Genomic DNA, 20,040 nt, shown 5'->3' on the forward strand with positions numbered 1-20,040 from the left:
CTCATCTTATTTATTTTTGCAGGCACAAACCTTGGAGGAAGCAGACCCGATGTTTAATTTGGTTTGGTCAGCCTCGACACCATCAAATATTAGAGCTTTTATTTGGCGATTGCTGCGAGACAGGCTCCAGACAAAGGATAATCTTCGAAAGAGGCGCATTTTAGTGAGCGGGGATGAATCCTTATGCCCCTTTGTGGGCTGGAGGAGGAGTCTGCTAATCACTTATTTCTTCTATGTGCTGCAACATGTCCTATCTGGTATGCTTGTTCTGATTGGTTTGGAGTGGTGTCATCATTGTTGCCTACACCGCGAGATCATTTGTTGCGATTCCCCATCATTGGTATAAACAAAGCACAACGAGCAGGGGAGTATGCTATTTGGATGGCGATTCTGTGGACGATTTGGCTCGCTCGAAACAAAGCTATTTTCAATGGAGCAGAATTTGACAGTAATCAAGTCTTGGAATTGGCATAGCTAAAAGCATGGAAGTGGCTACGAGCAAAAGTTGACGGGTTCATCTACTCTTGGTTTGAATGACAACGGAATCCAGGAATGTGCATTTTGTCATTGTGAGATGAGACGTGCATTACGGGCTACCTACGATTACAGTGGTGGTATGGTGAAGGCTACTAGTTTGGAATAGATAAAGCAATTTATTGTTAGCATGTGTTTGCTTTGCATAATTGGCTGGGGGTGTATTATATCAGTAAAGGGCGTTGTTTCTATGATATTTGGAGCATGCGGTTTGTATTGCCCATTGGGTCTTCATCATGGTATTTGGCTTATGGGGAGGCTCATTTGCCATGTCTGCATGCGTTCATGGGAAACTTCTGCTGGTTATTGGGGCTATTGGGATAGATTACCTTATCTGTAATATGTCTGTTAGGTATCAGTGGGTGTTTTAGGGGTATCTTCTTGGAAGTTTCCAGTTTCAAGAAGATTTATCACTTGTACTTTACATTGCTTTCTTGCTTTTTTTCCTTCTTTCCTTTGTATTGGGTTGAAGTACCTCTTGTACTTCATTTCAAGATATTCTTTGGCTTATAAAAAAAAAGATGCAAATAGGTTTCATTCGGGGTAAGGAAGACGAGGGACACAAGGCGAGCCAAGTGAGTTGGGATGTTGTTTGTAGTCATAAAAACCAAGGAGGATCAGAGTTTAGGAGAATGCATGACTTCAACCAGGGTGTTCTCTTGAATGCTCAAAGGTTCTGCTGGCATATGGCAGTCTCAACAACTTGCTCCCTGCGAGGTGCACCAAGAGAGCTACCTTCATCTGTTTTGCGACTATAATGCAATCACCCCCTTCTGGCGTGTTGTGCGAGATGGAGTAGGTAGTGGTGGCTTCTTCAGCGATGACTGACAACACTAGATTTCATCCAACCTTACTAGAGTCGAGTCATCTCCAGCCGGAGTAGATTGACCATATTTTTTGCTACAACCTTATGGGAAATTTGGCGGCTCAGGATTGAATTCGTTTTGAACAGAATATAGTCGCCGGTTCAACGTATTTGGGGCTTCATCATGTCTCTTGGCATGGAATTCCAACAATCGCGGGTTGTTATCCAAAGTTCCTTTGCTATCAGCGAAAACCCAAGCATCTTTTATAGTCGTCAAACTCACCCTCATTACATGCGGTGGAAGCCACCTGACGAGGGATGACTCAAATTCAATATGGATGTAGCTATGTCGACAATACTCTATGCGAGTTGTGGCGGGGTGTTGCGAGATTCTTCTATTCGCTTGGTTCGAGGTTTTTGTAGGAACATGTATTTGCTTACTCAAGGTAGTGTCCTTAGGTAAGCTCTATGCAATTCTCACAGCGGTGAAAATTGTGGTTAGCTCGGATGTATCTCAAATTGTTATTGAGAGCAATGCCCTCCAGGACATTCGGTTTCTTTCGTCTTTAGATTTGTCTTCCCATCCATTTGGAGAGTTGACCACTTCCATTCTTCACCTAAAGCAAGAACACGGGGCTTTGATGATCCAGCATGTCCATAGGGAGGCAAACTCTATCGCGACTACTTGGCTCTCATTGGACGTCATTTTCCTTTTGGTGCCCACTTGGTTGATTCTCCTTTTGGAGAGTGTCATAGACCAACTTCTCTTGATTTGTTAAAGGTTGCGTCCTCTAGTACTGCGTCTCAGAATCATAGTTTCTTTCAAGTTTCAAGCCCCTCCAAATGAAAGTAACAATAATAAAACTCTTTACAATTATCATCCTGCTGATTATTAACCCATCATGCTGAGTTCATCCATCAGAGCTAGCTGACACTGAAATTCTAGAGCCAAAGTGTGAATAGAAGAAAGCACCAAACAAGAAACAACACCACCACTGTTTCTGATTCACACACCCAAATATTGTTTTTGTAGTGAATTGGGCCTGACCATGACCCAAGTTTGATCTGACAAAAAAAAAAGAACAAAAATCAACGGTCATGATTCCTCTTCCACCTAACACACCACATTGGTTAGAATAATTTGACCCCTTTAATATTAAAAACTCCGAACTTTGATTCATTGTCTCTGCCTGTAAATTTGGTAGTTGGTGAGTCTCGTTAGCCATCGACGGCTTCAAGTTTCAACTGCAGATACTACTATATAAATAATATTTAATTTTCATTGGTAATCTTTCTCACTTTTTAAAGTTTTATTTTTTATGATTATCATTATTATATATAGAGCATATACCCACATCTTTTAATCGGTTCACTGTGATTCCTAGACCTCAATTTTGCTGTATTTCGATTCAATTTTCAGGTTTGCACTTCAAAGTTCCGATTTTTAATTTCTGGGATCCACTTTGAGCTAGTTTTTTTGTGCTTTGCATGAACTTAATTTGCTTGACCAGAAAATTTTTACTGTGATTATTATTGCTAGATTTCATGTGTTTGATGTGGTTTATGAGAGATTAAGTAGCCAGTGTGATTTTTGTTATGTTCCACTGGTTTTGATTTGATTTGATCTTCTGATTGTTGCTCATTTGGGGTTTTGTCATAGTTTCTTATTGATTGATTGTTACCCTTATGATGTTTTTGGATCATGATTCATGGTGATTCTGCTTTGCATGCACTGGATACACTAGTAGTCATTTGTTTGGTGACTCTGTCTGTATAGTGGTTTCTGTCTTAGTGAAGAAAAAGGGAAATGTGAGATCTTGTAAAACTTGATTGTCTTTCTGTATTTCAGGTGAACAAATGATTTGATTTTGGAATGCTGTTCTAATATTGTATACTACTGTTGTATTTTGCCATTTTGTGGGCTCTTCGGGCCATAGCTTTTGCTTGATATATGCAAATCTAGGGAAGCATGCAGTTGGGTTTAGTAGTTTTTAGTTATACTTACTTGGGCTATGTTTTGGAAGATTTTGTTTGAGCTTATCATATAGTGTTTGAGAGAGCTTATGTAAATTGCTTATGACCTACCCATAAGTTGTTTTGAGCTTATTTTCATAAGTTCCTCATATCAGCTTATGCATAAGCGTTTATCCCCTACTTATAACATATTTTGAGCTTTTCTCAATTAATTTCTTAAATCAACTTATGAATAAGTGCTTATGGCTATAAGCTCTTAATTAAACTGTTTATCCAAACACATAGTAATCTTTTGGATAAGTGAAGCGGAACTTATCTTGCCTTTGTTGAGTGGGGGAGACCTATGACCGTAATCCTGAAGGTACTCTAATGTTTCTGTAGTATGATCATAGGATCATTTTGGCAATCCCATCCTTTTATGGGAAATTGGGGAATCTTAATTCCTTTTTATCTCTAAATATGTTGGAATTATAAGAGACCCGTTTTCCCAGCATGCTATATTATTGGACTATGCTAATGTATATGTACTTGGTAGAGGTTTTATTGATGGCGTAGAGAGTCCCCAGTCAAGTTCTAATTGTCTTCAGTTATTTCAATTCACTGCATTTTTATGTTCCTCAAATCAAAATTTTATGCCAGTTTCTTTTGTACATTACTCTTATATGCATTGTCAACCATTGAACAGGAAATAAATTATGGCTCAACCCAATCTTACGAGAATAGGCCTTGCTGGACTGGCTGTTATGGGCCAAAATCTTGCACTCAATATTGCTGAGAAAGGCTTTCCCATTTCTGTTTACAACCGAACCACATCCAAGGTTGATGAGACAGTTGAACGGGCAAAACAGGAAGGAAACCTTCCAGTGTATGGCTACCATGACGCGGAAGCTTTTGTTCATTCCATTCAAAAACCTAGGGTGATAATAATGCTCGTTAAGGCTGGGGCACCAGTTGATCAGACCATCAAGACCCTATCTGCATACATGGAAAAAGGTGATTGCATAGTTGATGGTGGTAATGAATGGTATGAGAACACTGAGAGGAGAGAGAAAGCCGTGGCTGAATCGGGTCTGCTCTACCTCGGGATGGGAGTTTCAGGTGGTGAGGAGGGTGCTCGAAATGGTCCCTCCTTGATGCCTGGTGGTTCATTTGAAGCTTACAAATACATAGAAGATATTGTTCTCAAGGTGGCAGCTCAAGTCCGTGACAGTGGTCCTTGCGTGACATATATTGGTAAAGGTGGATCTGGTAATTTTGTGAAGATGATCCATAATGGAATTGAATATGGTGACATGCAGCTGATTGCAGAGGCTTACGATGTGCTGAAGTCAGTTGGAAAGTTGTCAAATGAGGAATTACATAGTGCATTCTCAGAATGGAACAAGGGAGAACTTCTGAGTTTCCTGATTGAAATCACTGCTGATATATTTGGAATTAAGGATGATAAAGGCGAGGGATATCTCGTTGACAAGGTTTTGGACAAAACTGGCATGAAGGGTACTGGTAAGTGGACTGTTCAGCAAGCTGCCGAATTATCAGTTCCTGCTCCCACTATTGAAGCTTCTTTGGATGCTAGGTTCCTTAGTGGGTTGAAGGACGAAAGAGTTGAAGCTGCAAAGGTCTTTAAATCAGGAGGCTTCGGTGATATCTTGACGGATCAACCTGTAGACAAGCAGCAGTTGATTGATGATGTCAGGAAGGCTCTTTATGCATCCAAAATCTGTAGTTATGCACAGGGAATGAATCTGATCCGTGCAAAGAGCAATGAAAAGGGTTGGGATTTGAAGTTGGGAGAGCTGGCCCGTATTTGGAAAGGAGGTTGCATCATTAGAGCAATATTCTTGGACAGAATCAAGCAAGCGTATGACAGGAACCCCAATCTGGCAAACCTTCTTGTGGACCCGGAGTTTGCGAAGGAAATAATTGATCGCCAATCTGCATGGAGGAGAGTTGTTTGTCTTGCTATCAATTCTGGTATCAGCACCCCAGGTATGTCTGCTAGTCTTGCTTATTTTGACACTTACAGAAGGGAAAGTTTGCCAGCTAATTTGGTGCAAGCTCAACGAGACTACTTTGGTGCTCATACGTACGAAAGGGTTGACATGGAGGGATCTTACCATACTGAGTGGTTCAAGCTTGCCAAACAGTCAAGAATTTAGATTACTGTATTTGAACCCATCACAATTCCCAATAAATGTAATGTTTTCTGCTCAAGACTGTATGATGAGTTGAGATTACTTAGCTGTATTGCTTGGTTTTGGTTCTCCAACAACTACATTATATCTTTGCTGATCCTGCTTTGTGCTTTATACAAAATTGTCCCTGTTCATGGTGCCTTTTTAGTTTTCATATTTTCAATAAGATTTCCTTTAGCACCATAGATGACTGTAATGTTTATGAAGTTACTGCAGGAGTTGAATTAATTTACTCTATTGTCAACTTTCTGATTCTGAGTGCAATATTTATCTATGGTCAGATTAAATAAATTTCACATTGTTAGAGAATGATATTAATAATCTCTGTGGATTATATTAGAGTATCTTTCTTGTTTTATTGGGCCTGCACTTGTACTAATAATACTAGTAGTACTGTACTCGACCCAATTATCAGTATAAATATGAGTATTGGGTCAAGGTATTGTACAACATTATATCTAGTACTAATATTTTCCTATTAACTTGAGCATTTTTTTCTCCTTTTTTTTTCCCCTTTCTTACTCAATCTTAGAAACATACAACAAAAACAACTAAAGCCTTTCCCCTCTAGTTGGTATTCGTCACATGGATCACATGACTCCATAATATCTTATCATGAATAATGTCTAATAACAGAGCATTTAAATCCCAATCCTTCTTAAAATACATCATCATTTAACCATATATTGTCACATAAAACTTCTACCAAGTACATATACATGATTCTTAAAAGCCCAATATTTTTTATTGTTATGGCAATATATGTTCAATGGCGCAGTGTAAAACTGTGGATCAAATTATGTCCTTATTTTTTACTCTCCCTATGTTTTAGTCCAACTTTACATAGCTCTTCCCAGCCCCATATAAAAGAGGATAGATGTTTGAAGCCAACATAAATGTTGTAGAGTTTTATTTATTTATTTATGGATGTCCAATTCAGTTTTTGGTTTTTGATAGAGGTCAATGGCTTCATTAATCAATGTAATTGGCCCTACCTAGTTGCATAATTATTGGTTGTTGATGTTACTTTATTTTCTACCCCATAAATAATAATAGTTGCACGCTTATGGAATTGCCTACTTGTGTATTTTGATTATGTAGCTTGCCCCACTGTCAGACAAAGACAAATCAAAATCAAAATCTGCCTTGTACAGGTGTGGATGATGTATTTATAGAGGGACCCTTTTTCTCTCTAGTTTCCTCCTTATTCTTTTATGTTTGAATTAGTCAGAGAGAAGTAACTTGTGCAAATTCATGCTCTTTTTACATGGGTTCGGACTTGGATTTTTATTGCTACCTTGTGATTCTATTATGTCTGACCCTACCTAGTAAATTCATGTTGTTTCTTAAGTCACCATGGGAGTGAGCTAGTTTTTCTTATCCTTACTTTTCCAGTTGTTTATACTTACTCCTTATATTTGAGCTAGTTTGAAGTAACTTCTATGAATCCATCTTTTTTCTTAACTCTTACATTCTCTTTTCTCCTCTTTTGGTGTTGAGCTTCATGGATTTTGTTACACTTTCACTTTCAAGTCTTCAGTGTCAATAATGAAGCCAATGATTGAAAAGCCTGTAATTAATGGTTTTGTCAATGATGAGTTCAATGATTGAGAAGCTTGTATTAGTTTTTGGCTGAAACAGGGGCTGCCACAACTTCATGTGGAGCTTTCTTCAGTAAACACATTCTTGCCACAATTTCTCAAGTGGGATTGAAGATCTTTTTTAAATCCAGGGATAACATTAAGTTATTGAGAATTGAAGGAATTTTAACTTGTTGAGAACCACCTCTCTCTAAAAGGAAAGTTATGATGTAGGTCATACTCATATGTGATTGATAGGATCTTAGTATTACCCAATTGCTATCTTTGCTTGTGGTACTTACTCTTTAGTAAATCATCAAATTAGTTTCTAAAAGATGTAGCATTGATTGTTATATTAGTATTTGAATAATTAGCATTAAGTTCAAATTCAAAGTCTCTGAATGTGATTTATTAGTCAAATTAGTCTTCACATCAAGCATTCTGTTGACTAATGAAATATATATTGAGGGACTAATTTAACATTCAGGCATCAATTTGACTAATTTGATAGATAAATTGTTATGTAGAGATCAAAGTGTTATTTTATTATTCACAGATGAATATGATAATGTTATATCTTCTTGGGATTTGCTTAACTATTTATTCTGCTGTTAATTGATATGCAAGAATCTATTTGAATCATGATGCACTCTAAACAAACAGTGACCAAGGTTCAAGGTCATTGATATGTAACTCCTCTACTAAAAATTATATTTAATTCTAAATAGCAATGGGCATTATGATTTGTGACAGTATCAAATTTTCCATTTAAGTGCCTTTTACTCATGTTAGAATTGGGACATGTACTAAGGGCATGTTTGGGCAAGAAGCTTAATCAAGCACTTATGTATATAAGCACTTATCACGTAAACGCTTCTTCATAAGTTTATCTGAGTAGCTTAGAAAATAACTTTAAAACAACTTACAGGTAGGTCATAAACTATTTTCATAAGTTTATCCAAACATTGCAAAAGTGCTTATACCATATGATAAGCTAAAACAAACTCTTCTAAACACAATCTAAATACAAAAGTTTGTTATGAGTGAATTAGTGAATCATGACAAGTTGGACCAAAGTGCTTCCCCTTGGTTTCCTTAGTTGCAAAAACGTGGACAAAAGAGAAACACTCTTTCCATCTTGTATGCACAAAAGAAGGCTCTTTTTCTCTCACAAATCGTTTTTATATGAGTGTGACCTTTAATGATTCCTTTCAAATCATGTGTGCCCTCATGTTTTCAAGGTCATTCATAAATCATAATACAGCCTAAAACTTGGCACTGCCTTGCTGTTGCATTTGTGTCCCATTCTTTGCAAAGTTAGTTCACATAACCGAACCAGCCAATGCACTGTCACAGCAACAAGTGCTTTTATTGCTTCGAGCTAGTTGTCATTCGTGTAACTTATGTGAAACCTTGCCATCTTTCCAGCAAAGCATTACCCCATCCGTGTTTGCATTGCAAATTGGCAGCATACACGTGCATTCACGAATCATTATTAGAAGCTCTTGATAGAAAATGACTTGTGCTATTATCCAGAATCTTTTTGGCCACGTCTCTACTCTAACCTCCCCTTAGGCAACTTTTTCTTGTGTCATGTTTCTTGTTTCTTCTGTCAACCAGCTCAATGCAACTTTTGCATATATAACAAATCATGGTATGTTAGGTTTAACTGTGAAAAATGCTGCAAAATCACTTTTGGTTAGAAGCTATAGCTTCTGAATAAACGTGTTTTGGATTCTATGCAAATCACGAAACTGAACATCCACGTATTAAATGTTTAGTTTCACGATTGAATGCTCTAGAATCACTTTTGATTAGAAGCTAAAAGTCCAAGCTTTTGAGTATACGTGTTTTGAATTCTGTGCAAATCACGAAACCAAAGATCCACTTATAGCATGTTTGGTTTCACAATGGGATACTTTAGGATCTCTTCTAAATAAACGTGTTTTGAAGTATGTGTAAATCGTGAAACCAAACATTTACGTGGGATTTTGAAGAATGGACTGCACATTCTTGCAGCAGTTAACTTTCTCTTAATATATTTCTAGATCCTGTGGTTTTGGAATTTCACATTCTATGGTTTGCAGCAGGCTGTAAACTGCTGTGATGATGTCTTAATGGATGACCTGACACTCTCATCTCAGTGTAGGATTAGAAATTCTTCTACAATTGATTAAACCAAAATCAATTCTGAATAGAAGCTTATGTGAGTAGCCTCTTGGTATCAGAATTGATTTTGGAGAAAAATAAGTTAATCAAATCATGCACTCGGTTTGATCATTTTCCATATTAAACTTTGGTAAAAAGGAAAAAAACTGAAGCTGAGGTTTACATGATAAAATATTTCACCCTCTTCTCTGCAAATCCTCCCTCAGGGAACTCATTACTTGAAACCATCAATTATTTTGCTGGGAAATTTGTGTCAATTGGCTTGAATGCCATTGACAGTGCCTCAATTCAAACACAGTTATAGTGTGTTTCTTATGGAAGTTTATTTTCACTTCAAAAGAATATAAACATTCAACAATCAACATAGTGTGTAGTGTGAAACATAAAACTTCAGACTAATGATTACATAAAAGAATCTTTGGGGGTATTTCCTTTGGGTAGAGGTGTGATTACAAATCAACAAATACAAATTTCTAAGATGCATGGCTGCAAAAATTCCAGCATCATATAATACAATTGAACATTCTCATCATTTTTTACTTTTGCTGTCAAAACGTTTCTTCTCTTTGTTTGCACTTTTCTTAGAAGAACACTTGCTTCCATGATCTTGTTTTTCTTTCTTAGAGACTGCTGTGCCATGACTAGTTTGGCCGCGAACCGGACCGGATGAAGCGTCTGAAGCCATAGAATCATCACTTTCCACTTCATCAACTCTGGCTCCCTTCTTCTTCATCCTGTTTTCACCATAGATTTCATGATATCCTCCATCATTTTCATTGCTGCATCCACCATCATCTTCTTGCATGGGGGAGGCAATATACATAGTCCAACCAGATTCACTGCTGCTACAACCTTCTGCACCCCAGATTTGTTTAAAAGAATCCATTGCTGAGGCAGGAAAGCTTTATGGCCAATTCAAAGGCAAAACAACACAAACTGGAAAAACATTAATAACATGTTTGGATCAGCTTCTATTTCCTTAGAATCAGTTCTGATACCTAGAAGCTTTTCACCAGAATTGATTCTGGCTTTAGAATCAATTATGGAAGAATTTCCAAGCATGTCATAAGGGAGGGAAAGAATGAATGAGAGACTATAGATGATGAATGAAAATCTATATAGAACTTACATTAACAGATAGCTATCATCACTGCTTATCTTGTTGAGCTGCAAAAGCATTGGTAAATTGAAGGTGGTGTAATGGTAGATGCACTATGCTAAGGGCTTAAATTCAGGGAGGAACCAGGAAGGTTCCCTATATTTTAAAATAATTTGGAAGAATGAAATAAACAAAAGGAATGTTGGGGACTACCATCTTTGGTCATAAGGTGTATCTATAAATAATATTTCTTTTTAACCACTGCCGTTGTCATGTTGAATAGAAATCCAACTTTTATTGCATAATACAGATGTCCCAAGAGCACAACTGGAAAAGGTGTAAAATCCTTGAATATGCATTAACTGCTTTTTCACTTTCTATTTATCTATCATTGCATAAAAATTCTTTGTCTTGTCTGTATAGAACAGATCAATCTGGTTCTCGAAGATTTGTGTGTGTGTGTGTGTTATGTATCTTTTATTCTGTTTAGGCATCTTTTAAATGAGAAGGTGCAGAATGAATTTACATCCATGTTAATTTTTTTTTTTTGTGAAATAGCTGGATGATCTTTTTTAATGGATATTGATTAGTCTTCAGCCTGCTCATTTAACTTTAATATATGTGATGGCCGGTCATTTTTGGTGGAGGGTTGTTGGCTAAATTTTGTTTAGGTGAGATGTGATCATTCTAACTACAAATTAGAACATATTAGAAGCTCTACTAAGTTTGGCCTTTAGGGATGAGAGAGGGAGTTATAGGAATCATCTTCTTTAGGTGGTATAAGTTTATTCGCATTATTATTAGGGGTGGGTTTTTTTCGGTCTTGACCAAGGTATCCCCACAGCCGACAGCCGTGAGACTAATTCATCGCCCCACGGTCAGCGCACTAAGCGGTAGGGGGCTGGCCAAGGAGTTTTTTCTATTCGCAAGAGTTGGGATTCGAACCCCCAACCACTTACTTAAAGGATGAAGTGCTAAACCACTACACCAACCCACTTGGTTTATTAGGGGTGTGTTTAGATAAACAGTTTAATTACATACTTATGAAAATATAACGTTTATTCATAAACTAATTTGAAAAACTTATTGAAATAAGCTCGAAATATGTCAAAAAAGTAATGGCTCACCCTGGCATCTAACCTTTCATATGATTTTTTTAGACATGGTTTGTCTTTTTGAAGAATTGTGTATGGTAAAGAAAGTATTTTAAAATTTTAAACAACTTCAGAAACTACTAAAGTAATCATATTTTAGATGAATATACCATACATTAAAATATTTTATGAAATATAAAATTAAATATTGAGTATTAAAATGATTTCATATCAAACCTAACTACTAATAATTATTTGACAAAAACTTTAGTTTAGATATTTGTGGTCTTCGTGACGTGCTGACCCTTGCTTGGAGTCACGAGCTTAAGAAAGTGGTTTTTGAGGTGGATTGCGTTGATCTAATTATTACATTGGTGGATGAAAGCTTTATGAGCTTTCATATAGCGTATCCGTGTTTATGGACGTGAAACAACTTCTTAGAAATGATTCGATCATCAATCTAACTCTCATTCATCATGAGAGTAACGAGGTGGCGGATTGGTTAACAAAAAATGGTGCTCACTCCCCTTCTAGCATTACAGTTGTGAATAAGTCAGATCTTGACTTGGATTTAATCGTGTTGAAGAATTCTTTTGTTGTCCCTTAGTCTGTTTATTGTTTGTTCTTGCTAGCTTTCAGAAGAAAAAAAAGGTATTGTTAAATTTTAAAATAAATTCATAATGATGTTTTTCTTTAATAATTGTTGTTTAACAAAATCTTACTTAAAAATGATATCTATAACTAAATATGAACTACTAAATATATTATTAAATCTCACATATATAATTTTGATAAAAGAATATATTGTTTTATATTTCACAGGAGTATATGTCTCTTGAATAAAGAGATGTGACTCTTTGTATGAAAGGATGTGGCTCTTGAAAAAGAATCTATATGTAGTGATTTATGGAAGCATTACAATAGTGATGAACTTGAACATTGTCGACCTTACCTCTCCCAATACAAGTTTGTCTATATTTACCATTGAAAAATGAGATAATAGAAAAAACATGAAGCAGATAGAAGAGTTTCTCTATTGTTGAATGACATTTTACAAGAACATTAAAGATCAATCTCAGATCATGAATATAAAGGTTAATACTCTTCCACCATTCTTATTTGTGATAACTATGAATTTATTAGAACATCCATCTTTTACCTGCTTTTAGTTTATACTTACATCATACAAATAGAGGATAAACTCCAAATAAGCGGTCCAAAAGGAGCAATACCATAATACATTAGAATATAATTAAACACTAAATATTTACATGTTTGCTCACAAATTTACAATTCAAAGAGAACCACAAAACAAAGAACAAACAAAGAAATACTAAAGACACTTACTTAATCAGATTTGACACCAAAATTAAATTTCTAGCTAAATATTTTTAGGGTTTGTCGGTGTTGTTGTAATGGAGGATGTTACTAATATTATAAGAAGATCAGCTACAACAAAACCAAGCTTTACAAAGGTAAAATTATTTTTCAAATAGTCAAATTTGTGTTTTCACTCAAATGAAATCTGATTTACCTACGGCTAGATCAACATCTTTATTATTACGTAACAAATGACATTGATAGGGCTTTTTGGTTTTGACGAGTCTGACATGAGGGTTTCTTGATTTGGTCTACACTACACATGAGGTTAATTAAACGTATGTTTCATTAGGACAAACATCAACCCTAAATTTAGATATAGTATTTTTTGTGACAACCTAAATTTAGATATAGATTGGGAGCTCTACTTTAGCATAATGGGCTCAATATGTAGCCGAAAGTGACATTGGGTCTATCTAAAGCCAGGTACATGTTTGATAAAAATAATGGCCAGTTAATTGGTCCATCACTATTGACCAAAAACAAAACTGGTCCATTATTAATAACTGCAAGCCAACCGGGAAAATGACAATCCACCAACTAATAGCAAAGCATTATACCAACAACCATCTAATCAATCGACATGAGATTGTTTTATTTTAAGTAAATGTCTCATGTTTAAGTCTCTACACATGTAGTTACATTAAGTATTTTATAGAAAGAGTTTTATCAGCTATAGTAATTTTATCTGACTCGAATATAATTGACTTAATAGAGGTCAAAATGAGTACTATTTAACACAGTCATCATCATATGTCACACAGAACTAGATGGTACCTACATTAGTACATTTTTAGTTAAATGGTCAATCACTTGACACCTATGGCATATGGCATAGGGTACCATGAACCTAAAACTAAAATTTGGAAAGAAGAAAAAAAGAGAGATTTGGACCATCTGACTTTTTTATGAAGTTTTTGTGTAGCTTTTTAAGAACTAATTATTATATACAAGCAGTTTAAACAATTTTACAAAGACCTTCAATTATATCTCATAATCTAACTTTTTTTTTACTTCAATCTAATCTTGATATATGTATCAAAGTTGTAAGATTTAATTAGATCGATGTATCTGTAAAATTTGTGAAACTCAATTTTTTTTGGAAACTTAATTTTATAAAAGGGATATTTTCTGTGTATGTGAGTAATTTTTGACATTCTGGTTTTGTCAACTCATAATGTAAAGTTTAATTTCCGAAGAAAAAATATATAAAGTTAACATATCATATATTAAGTTACGAACAATTCATCATAAAGTGTCAAGATGGCCGAGTTGGTCTAAGGCGCCAGTTTCAGGTACTGGTCCGAAAGGGCATGGGTTCGAATCCCATTCTTGACATATTTTTTTATCTTTTATTTTTGTTTTTTTCTCATGTTTGCTAAACAATTGAAACATTCGAAATCGGGTAAGGCACTATATATTCTTCGTACAAACACCAGTTTTGATGAGACCTGACCTGAGAGATTTGTAAACCATAGACATAGGCATAGTTACATCCACACACCACATATTTGGAATATCCTCTTAGGATAATATATTATCCACTCCCCCAACTCCAACAATCCCAATAACAAGAGCTTTTGATCCCCAAACAAAAGTTTCACCTTTAAATTTTTCTCATTTCATCCTACTTTATTTTTTATATCACAATGTGTCACCCATCCCATTAGGTCACTAGTAATTTCTCTATTAGGAAAATGCTCAAAATTATGATACCAAACACAAGAAGTGGAAATTAACCTGGCTATATGTCTATGATTTTTATCAAATAAAAGTGTTACTTTGGTCACCTTAATACTGCGTTATCCAATATGTAGCACATGGAAAAATGATGCATGGTGTCACTAAATAGTTAAGCTTAGTTGGAATTTCCCTGATTTTTTTTAAAAAAACCACATTAGTCCTCCTGCTCAAAGAGGAGGTGAAGGGTGGTGGTGGTGGCAAGTGGGTTTTGAATCTCCAGCCATCCATCGAACCGCCATAGCCTCATGTATCTCCTTCGCCCCGAGAACCTAGATTCCACGAACTCCTCCCCCACGACCTCATTGTTCCCTACCCCCACGACAAGTGCCTTTATTATGTAAGAAGAGACACCTTTTTGCCTTGCTCGCGTGATTTGTAATTTTGTCACGGGTGGCGATCCAAGCATGCCCTCCACCTTCCTCTTTGAAATACTGCCCTAGTTCGACCAAGTGAGCGTCAACGTGTATCAGCCTGTGATGGCAAATCCCTCCATGTGAACCTCTTACACTTCGAAAAAAAATCGCCAACATCTCCTTCTAAAACAAAGTGTTAGGGAGGCTAATGGCGAAGCTAGATCAACCATTTTTGGAGTCCCTTTAGAAGGCGATGATGATCCCACGTTTTGTTCAAACAATGTCATCCACAAGAGGATGTGTGAGGGGGGAGAGATTGCAAAGCTGTATATATTTTCACACCATTTAATAAACAAAACTATATCTTGAGGACAATGGTTGTTGTAGCGACGTCGTTGTGACCTAGCTTCATGGTTGCGAGAAGGCAGCGCTTCCTGGTGGGTGAGGATTGTCTTCGAGTTTTGAAAGTGGTGGCGGTCTAGATTTGTGTGAGTTTCTGATTTGTGGTCTAGTTGTTGTTGTGGGTGCTAGAAGTGAAAGAAAATGGTGATTAGGGGTAGATTACGGTGTTGGGGATAAAGGATTGTTGATATGTGGCATAGCAGAAGTGTCAAGGTTCGTGGTTATGGGTTCCTTCAAACTTAAAAACACCTGAATGAGTGATTGAAAGTCACGATGCACCGTGCAGATCCATGGTGATGAGTGGTGCAACGCTAGGGAGTTCCATGTGAGGAGAACGCGAGTTGGTAGACAGTTTCGTGTTGCGGTGATTTGGGATGTCAAGGAAGAAGGTGGTTGACTAGACAATGGTTAAAGCTATGGGTTTAGGTTGGGTGGGGTCGCAATGGTGATCGCGGTAGCGTTGGAGAGCTTGGCCGAGAAGAAAAGTTGGGGTGTGGTTTCAGTGGTTGTTGGGGATCTTTGTTGGGTTGTTGGCTTTGACAATGGCATGAAGCAGCAACTTCGGTAGTGGTGCGATAGAGTTGGGCTAAGCCATGGTGATGGCTAAAGGTTTGCAATGATGGTGACCGAATGTGATTTTGGTGAGTTAAAATATGGGGACTATACAAAATTTAAAAACCTTCAAATTCATATATGTCATGCAGCACTATCTATATGTTACATATTTAACTTCACTAGTTTACCTGTTTTACTTTTGGATTAAGATTTTAGATTTTTAAATATTGTCTTATTCTATGTTCCACAAATGAGATTGTGTTGTGTCAATTAAAAACTACTCATACAAGTTATTAATGTCATATCTATATATTTTTTAATTAATATAACATAATTTCATTAGTAGATAAATTGAGAATTTTGATCCCCTACTTTTTTTCCTTCGGCAGACAACACTTATCTAGGTGTAATAATGTTGTTGTTATCATTTTATTTTCTTACTCATTTATGTTTTTGTTTTTTTCTCTAACTCCCTCATTTAATGTTTTGTTCTTTTCATTTATCAACTTTCGTTCTTCTATTGACTCATTTATGTCTGTGCCACTTCTAGCCGCCGCGTTTCACAAAAGAGCAAAAGTGTGAGATTACAAATAAACCACTTTGTAAAAACAAGGGGAAGAAAAGAAAAACAAGTGCGGGTCGCCGCTGAACTTTTTTAAAGACTACTATAATGCAAAATCTCTATAATGGCTCCTATAAAGTAGTGTGTGTACAAGATCCAATCCGGTCCACTAACTTGTTCTATCTCATTTTCAATAAACTCATATCTCATAGAATTTCTTAAGATTTTAAGGCGAGTGTAAGTTTAAAAAATTAGTCCGATCAATATTTAAGGTTAAATGAAAGAAAAACACAATTCATTGAAATGTGTGGAGTAGTACAAGTTTTTTTTTATAAGCTCGAGTAGTACAAGTAAAACTACAAGTAAAGTACACTAACGAGTACATTGCTATAAAAAAAACAAAGGGCTCCACTTTCACATGCGGCTAGATGCTGTATTATCCAATTCCACTTTAATTTCCTATGTGACTTTGATGGGTTTAGGGACTTCAATGCCAGCCGGTGATTATTTCATCATCAACCCACCAAAAACACATAAAATTATTCTCTCTTTCTTCATTATCTCTCTAGATATTATATTTAGAAGGTTCAATTTGATGATAATGAGCACTAAGCATTGTTTGTATTTGGTTATTGGTGAATGGTGATCATGCCCCACTTTTGTTTTTTATGGCTTTTTTGTGTCTTGGTACATGCTTACTTATACGTTTCATGGCGTCCCTCAAATTCAGAATTTTAACTCAGAAACAAATGGAATCCTATGCTGAGTCGAAAACACACAGAAAAGAAACATAGATGTTTTTTTGTGGCGTGTTGATATACCCTCTTTTTTTAACTCACGGACTGTGTTCACAGAATTCAATTCTTAGGCATGATTTAAAGATAGCAAAGGAAAAAGAATATAAAATTAATAAAAAAAATGAATTTTTTGGGGATGTCTCTGTTCTGGTATGATTTCTATGAGAATTCTTAGGCTATGGAGATTGATTTCATCATTAAACTCTATTAGTCATATCCTTGAATTTCTATGTGGCAAATCAATGTTTTAAATTGCAGTCACGGCCGTGTTACGACCGCGTTGTGCTCCTCCATATGGCAGAAAATTATGAATGTATGATAGTTACAGCCGAAATTACCATTGAATTACGGTTTTAGAAACCTCTAAAACTTTGATGCGTCAGCCGAAATCACGGCTGTAAACCTTGATTTAAAACCATGATGATAAGCATAATTAGCAGCAGAAAAATGTATGAATGGAGATCAAAATTAAATGCATGCTTGAAAGTTCTTCTATAATTACTCAAATCTCACAAAATTGATTTTCGGGAGAAGCTTCTGTTAGTAGCTTCTGAATGTCAGAATTTATTAAATAAAAAACTGATCTAAACATTCTATACTTATCCCCGCGGTCATTTTCATTACCAAAACAAAAATTTAATAAAAACACTCATCCTTCACTGATCATATTTCAGTGCTCACAAAACCACTGGAACATGAAAGGAGGCAAAATTGAAAATTGTGTTGCTTCTAGCAATTGTTAATTGGTGAGTACTCTTTGCTCAGTGGTTGAGTTTGATGCAAGGGTTGTTGTTGGTTCTGCTCCACCACAAGTGCAGTAATTTGAGGGAGTGATTGGTTTGGCAAGGTAAGTGGGTTTGTTATCACCAGCCATTATAACAAGCACTTCTGGCTCTGAGTTTGTCTTGGACATTACCTGCTTCATGTCTTCAGCTGAATCTGATGATGAATCTGAAGGACGTTTTCTGTAGGAACAAACAAGAATCACCAATGCTACTGATATCAGAATCAGCATTAGAGCTAAGCCTCCAAATAGGTAAGGAATTGGTGACTCCCAAAACTTAACACCATGAATGGTTGATGATGGTGATGATGGTACACTGTTTATAGGCCTCATCTCTCTCTCTCTCTCTCTCTCTCTCTCTCTCTCTGTGTCTCTGTCTCTCTCCCTCTCTCTTAATCTATCTATTTATCTCTCACTATGTATGGCACTGAAATGAAATGTGAGATGATGCTTCAGGAATTTATAGTAAATTTTGAGAAATTTGGATTTACCAAAGTACCCTTTTGGCAAGGAAGAAGATTCCTTTTTGTGCTTGTCTAGATGCTCTTTGTAGATGTGAGTGAGAAATGAAATGCATTAGTGACTGGGGATCTCATGAGTGCCTAATGCCTAATGTGAGATTTTGTATTATTGTTGGATTATTATTCTTCTGATTTTCAAAACAATAATGATAAGTGGACATCCTTACGATGTGCGATATCTGGAAACATCTAAAAGAGTTATATCCTAATGGTTTATCTGTTGTCGTTAAAACCACTTGCGCCAATAGAATGAAAAACAACTTATAGATTTCGGAAACTGGTTTCAGGTAAAAAAAAAATGCATTTCACAAACTAATTTTCGGAAGGTAATTTTAAAATGACATTTTCAAAATGCTATTTTATTAATGTTCCAAAAACTAATTTTTAGAATGTACTTTTTTCATTTTAAAAACTAGTAGATGTTTTAAACCACCATATTTTGTTTTTCTTTTAATCGGTGAAGGTTTTAACGTGAAATGCATTAATACGTGTTTGGATATCAAATAAGTGTAACATGAATAAAGTTTTTGATTCCAATCTATAAGTAGAACTCTATTTATTTCTTATCCTAAAATGAATGTCAACCTCTATTTGTACAAATAATAACGATTATCCAACCTTAATAATTGGGGATTTCATATGTGCCTACTGCCTAATGTGAGATTTTGTATTATTATTCCTCTGTTTTTCAAAAAACAATAATATTCTATTTCCTGATATCAAAATTTGGTGCTACATTGTCAGTTGCCTACACTGTTATATATTCAAAGTTTTTGCCTAATCACATGGAGGCACACCGTTTTTTTTTTTTGTTGCTTTAAATGGATCAAAATGGAACAGGCACTAGTTTCTCTAACTAAAAATACTTTAATAGGTATTGATCAGGTTAGAAACTGAGCCATTGAAGAGTAAACAAATAACAAACCTTTATTGTAACATGTTGTATATGGGCATTATATGGAATTATTAATATTCAAAAACTTTCTACTCAACCATGACAAACACCTTTATGGCTTACAATGTGCTAGTTACAAAAATTGACATTCACAAACAGAACCTCCTCAAACATTGTTGGTGAATGAGAATATATGTGTGGCTAATAATCATGTGAAAAATCGAAAATATAAATCATGAATTTGATGATAACGATGGCCACACCCATATGGTCCATATGAATTACTCTCTCTGTTACTCCCCTGAAGCTATGTACTTGTGTTTTGATTAGTTTATCCAGAAAATGTTTTGTGACCAACTTTAAACATAGGATCCACGTGTTTCTTGATGATGTAGCAAAGTAAAGTAAAATATTATCATTTTATAAATTAAAATAACTAAATTATTGCCATGAATGGTTCTTTGACATGAATGGCACCTACCATGAGATAAAAGAAAGCAGGAATTAGATACTTTCCACCTCAATTTTCTTAATCTGGGTACTTCTGCTGGTACTCTTTTACTTTATCTGAATTTCAGGTGCTTCTTGATGAAGAATA

General features: G+C 35.8%; 2 protein-coding genes and 1 non-coding gene across 4 annotated transcripts; 2 read left to right on the plus strand and 1 right to left on the minus strand.

Moving 5' to 3' along the window:
• The first annotated feature begins 2,480 nt into the window (after positions 1 to 2,480).
• LOC130728702 (6-phosphogluconate dehydrogenase, decarboxylating 2) lies at positions 2,481 to 5,752 on the plus strand. Of its 2 annotated transcripts, none has more exons than XM_057580249.1 (2): positions 2,481 to 2,624; positions 3,999 to 5,752. In XM_057580249.1, the coding sequence occupies exon 2, from the start codon at positions 4,009 to 4,011 to the stop codon at positions 5,470 to 5,472; it is 1,464 nt and encodes a 487-aa protein (XP_057436232.1). In that variant the 5' UTR covers positions 2,481 to 2,624; positions 3,999 to 4,008; the 3' UTR covers positions 5,473 to 5,752. The 2 variants fall into 2 exon arrangements, with proteins under 2 accessions (XP_057436232.1, XP_057436231.1); XM_057580248.1 differs by lacking the exon at positions 2,481 to 2,624 and adding an exon at positions 2,631 to 2,759.
• A 3,811-nt stretch (positions 5,753 to 9,563) lies between these two features.
• On the minus strand, positions 9,564 to 10,732 carry LOC130728703 (protein SOB FIVE-LIKE 3-like). Its single transcript, XM_057580250.1, has 2 exons — positions 10,387 to 10,732; positions 9,564 to 10,159 (listed from the first exon to the last, which is right to left on the minus strand). Exons 1-2 carry the CDS (start codon positions 10,434 to 10,436, stop codon positions 9,787 to 9,789), a joined length of 423 nt encoding a protein of 140 aa, XP_057436233.1. The 5' UTR covers positions 10,437 to 10,732; the 3' UTR covers positions 9,564 to 9,786.
• Positions 10,733 to 14,087: 3,355 nt separating this feature from the next.
• On the plus strand, positions 14,088 to 14,168 carry TRNAL-CAG (transfer RNA leucine (anticodon CAG)). The gene has a single exon. It is a non-coding gene; the product is annotated as a tRNA-Leu (tRNA).
• The last annotated feature ends 5,872 nt before the right edge of the window (positions 14,169 to 20,040 follow it).

Source organism: Lotus japonicus, chromosome 1, assembly GCF_012489685.1.
Source record: "Lotus japonicus ecotype B-129 chromosome 1, LjGifu_v1.2".
Taxonomy (NCBI): Eukaryota; Viridiplantae; Streptophyta; class Magnoliopsida; order Fabales; family Fabaceae; genus Lotus; species Lotus japonicus.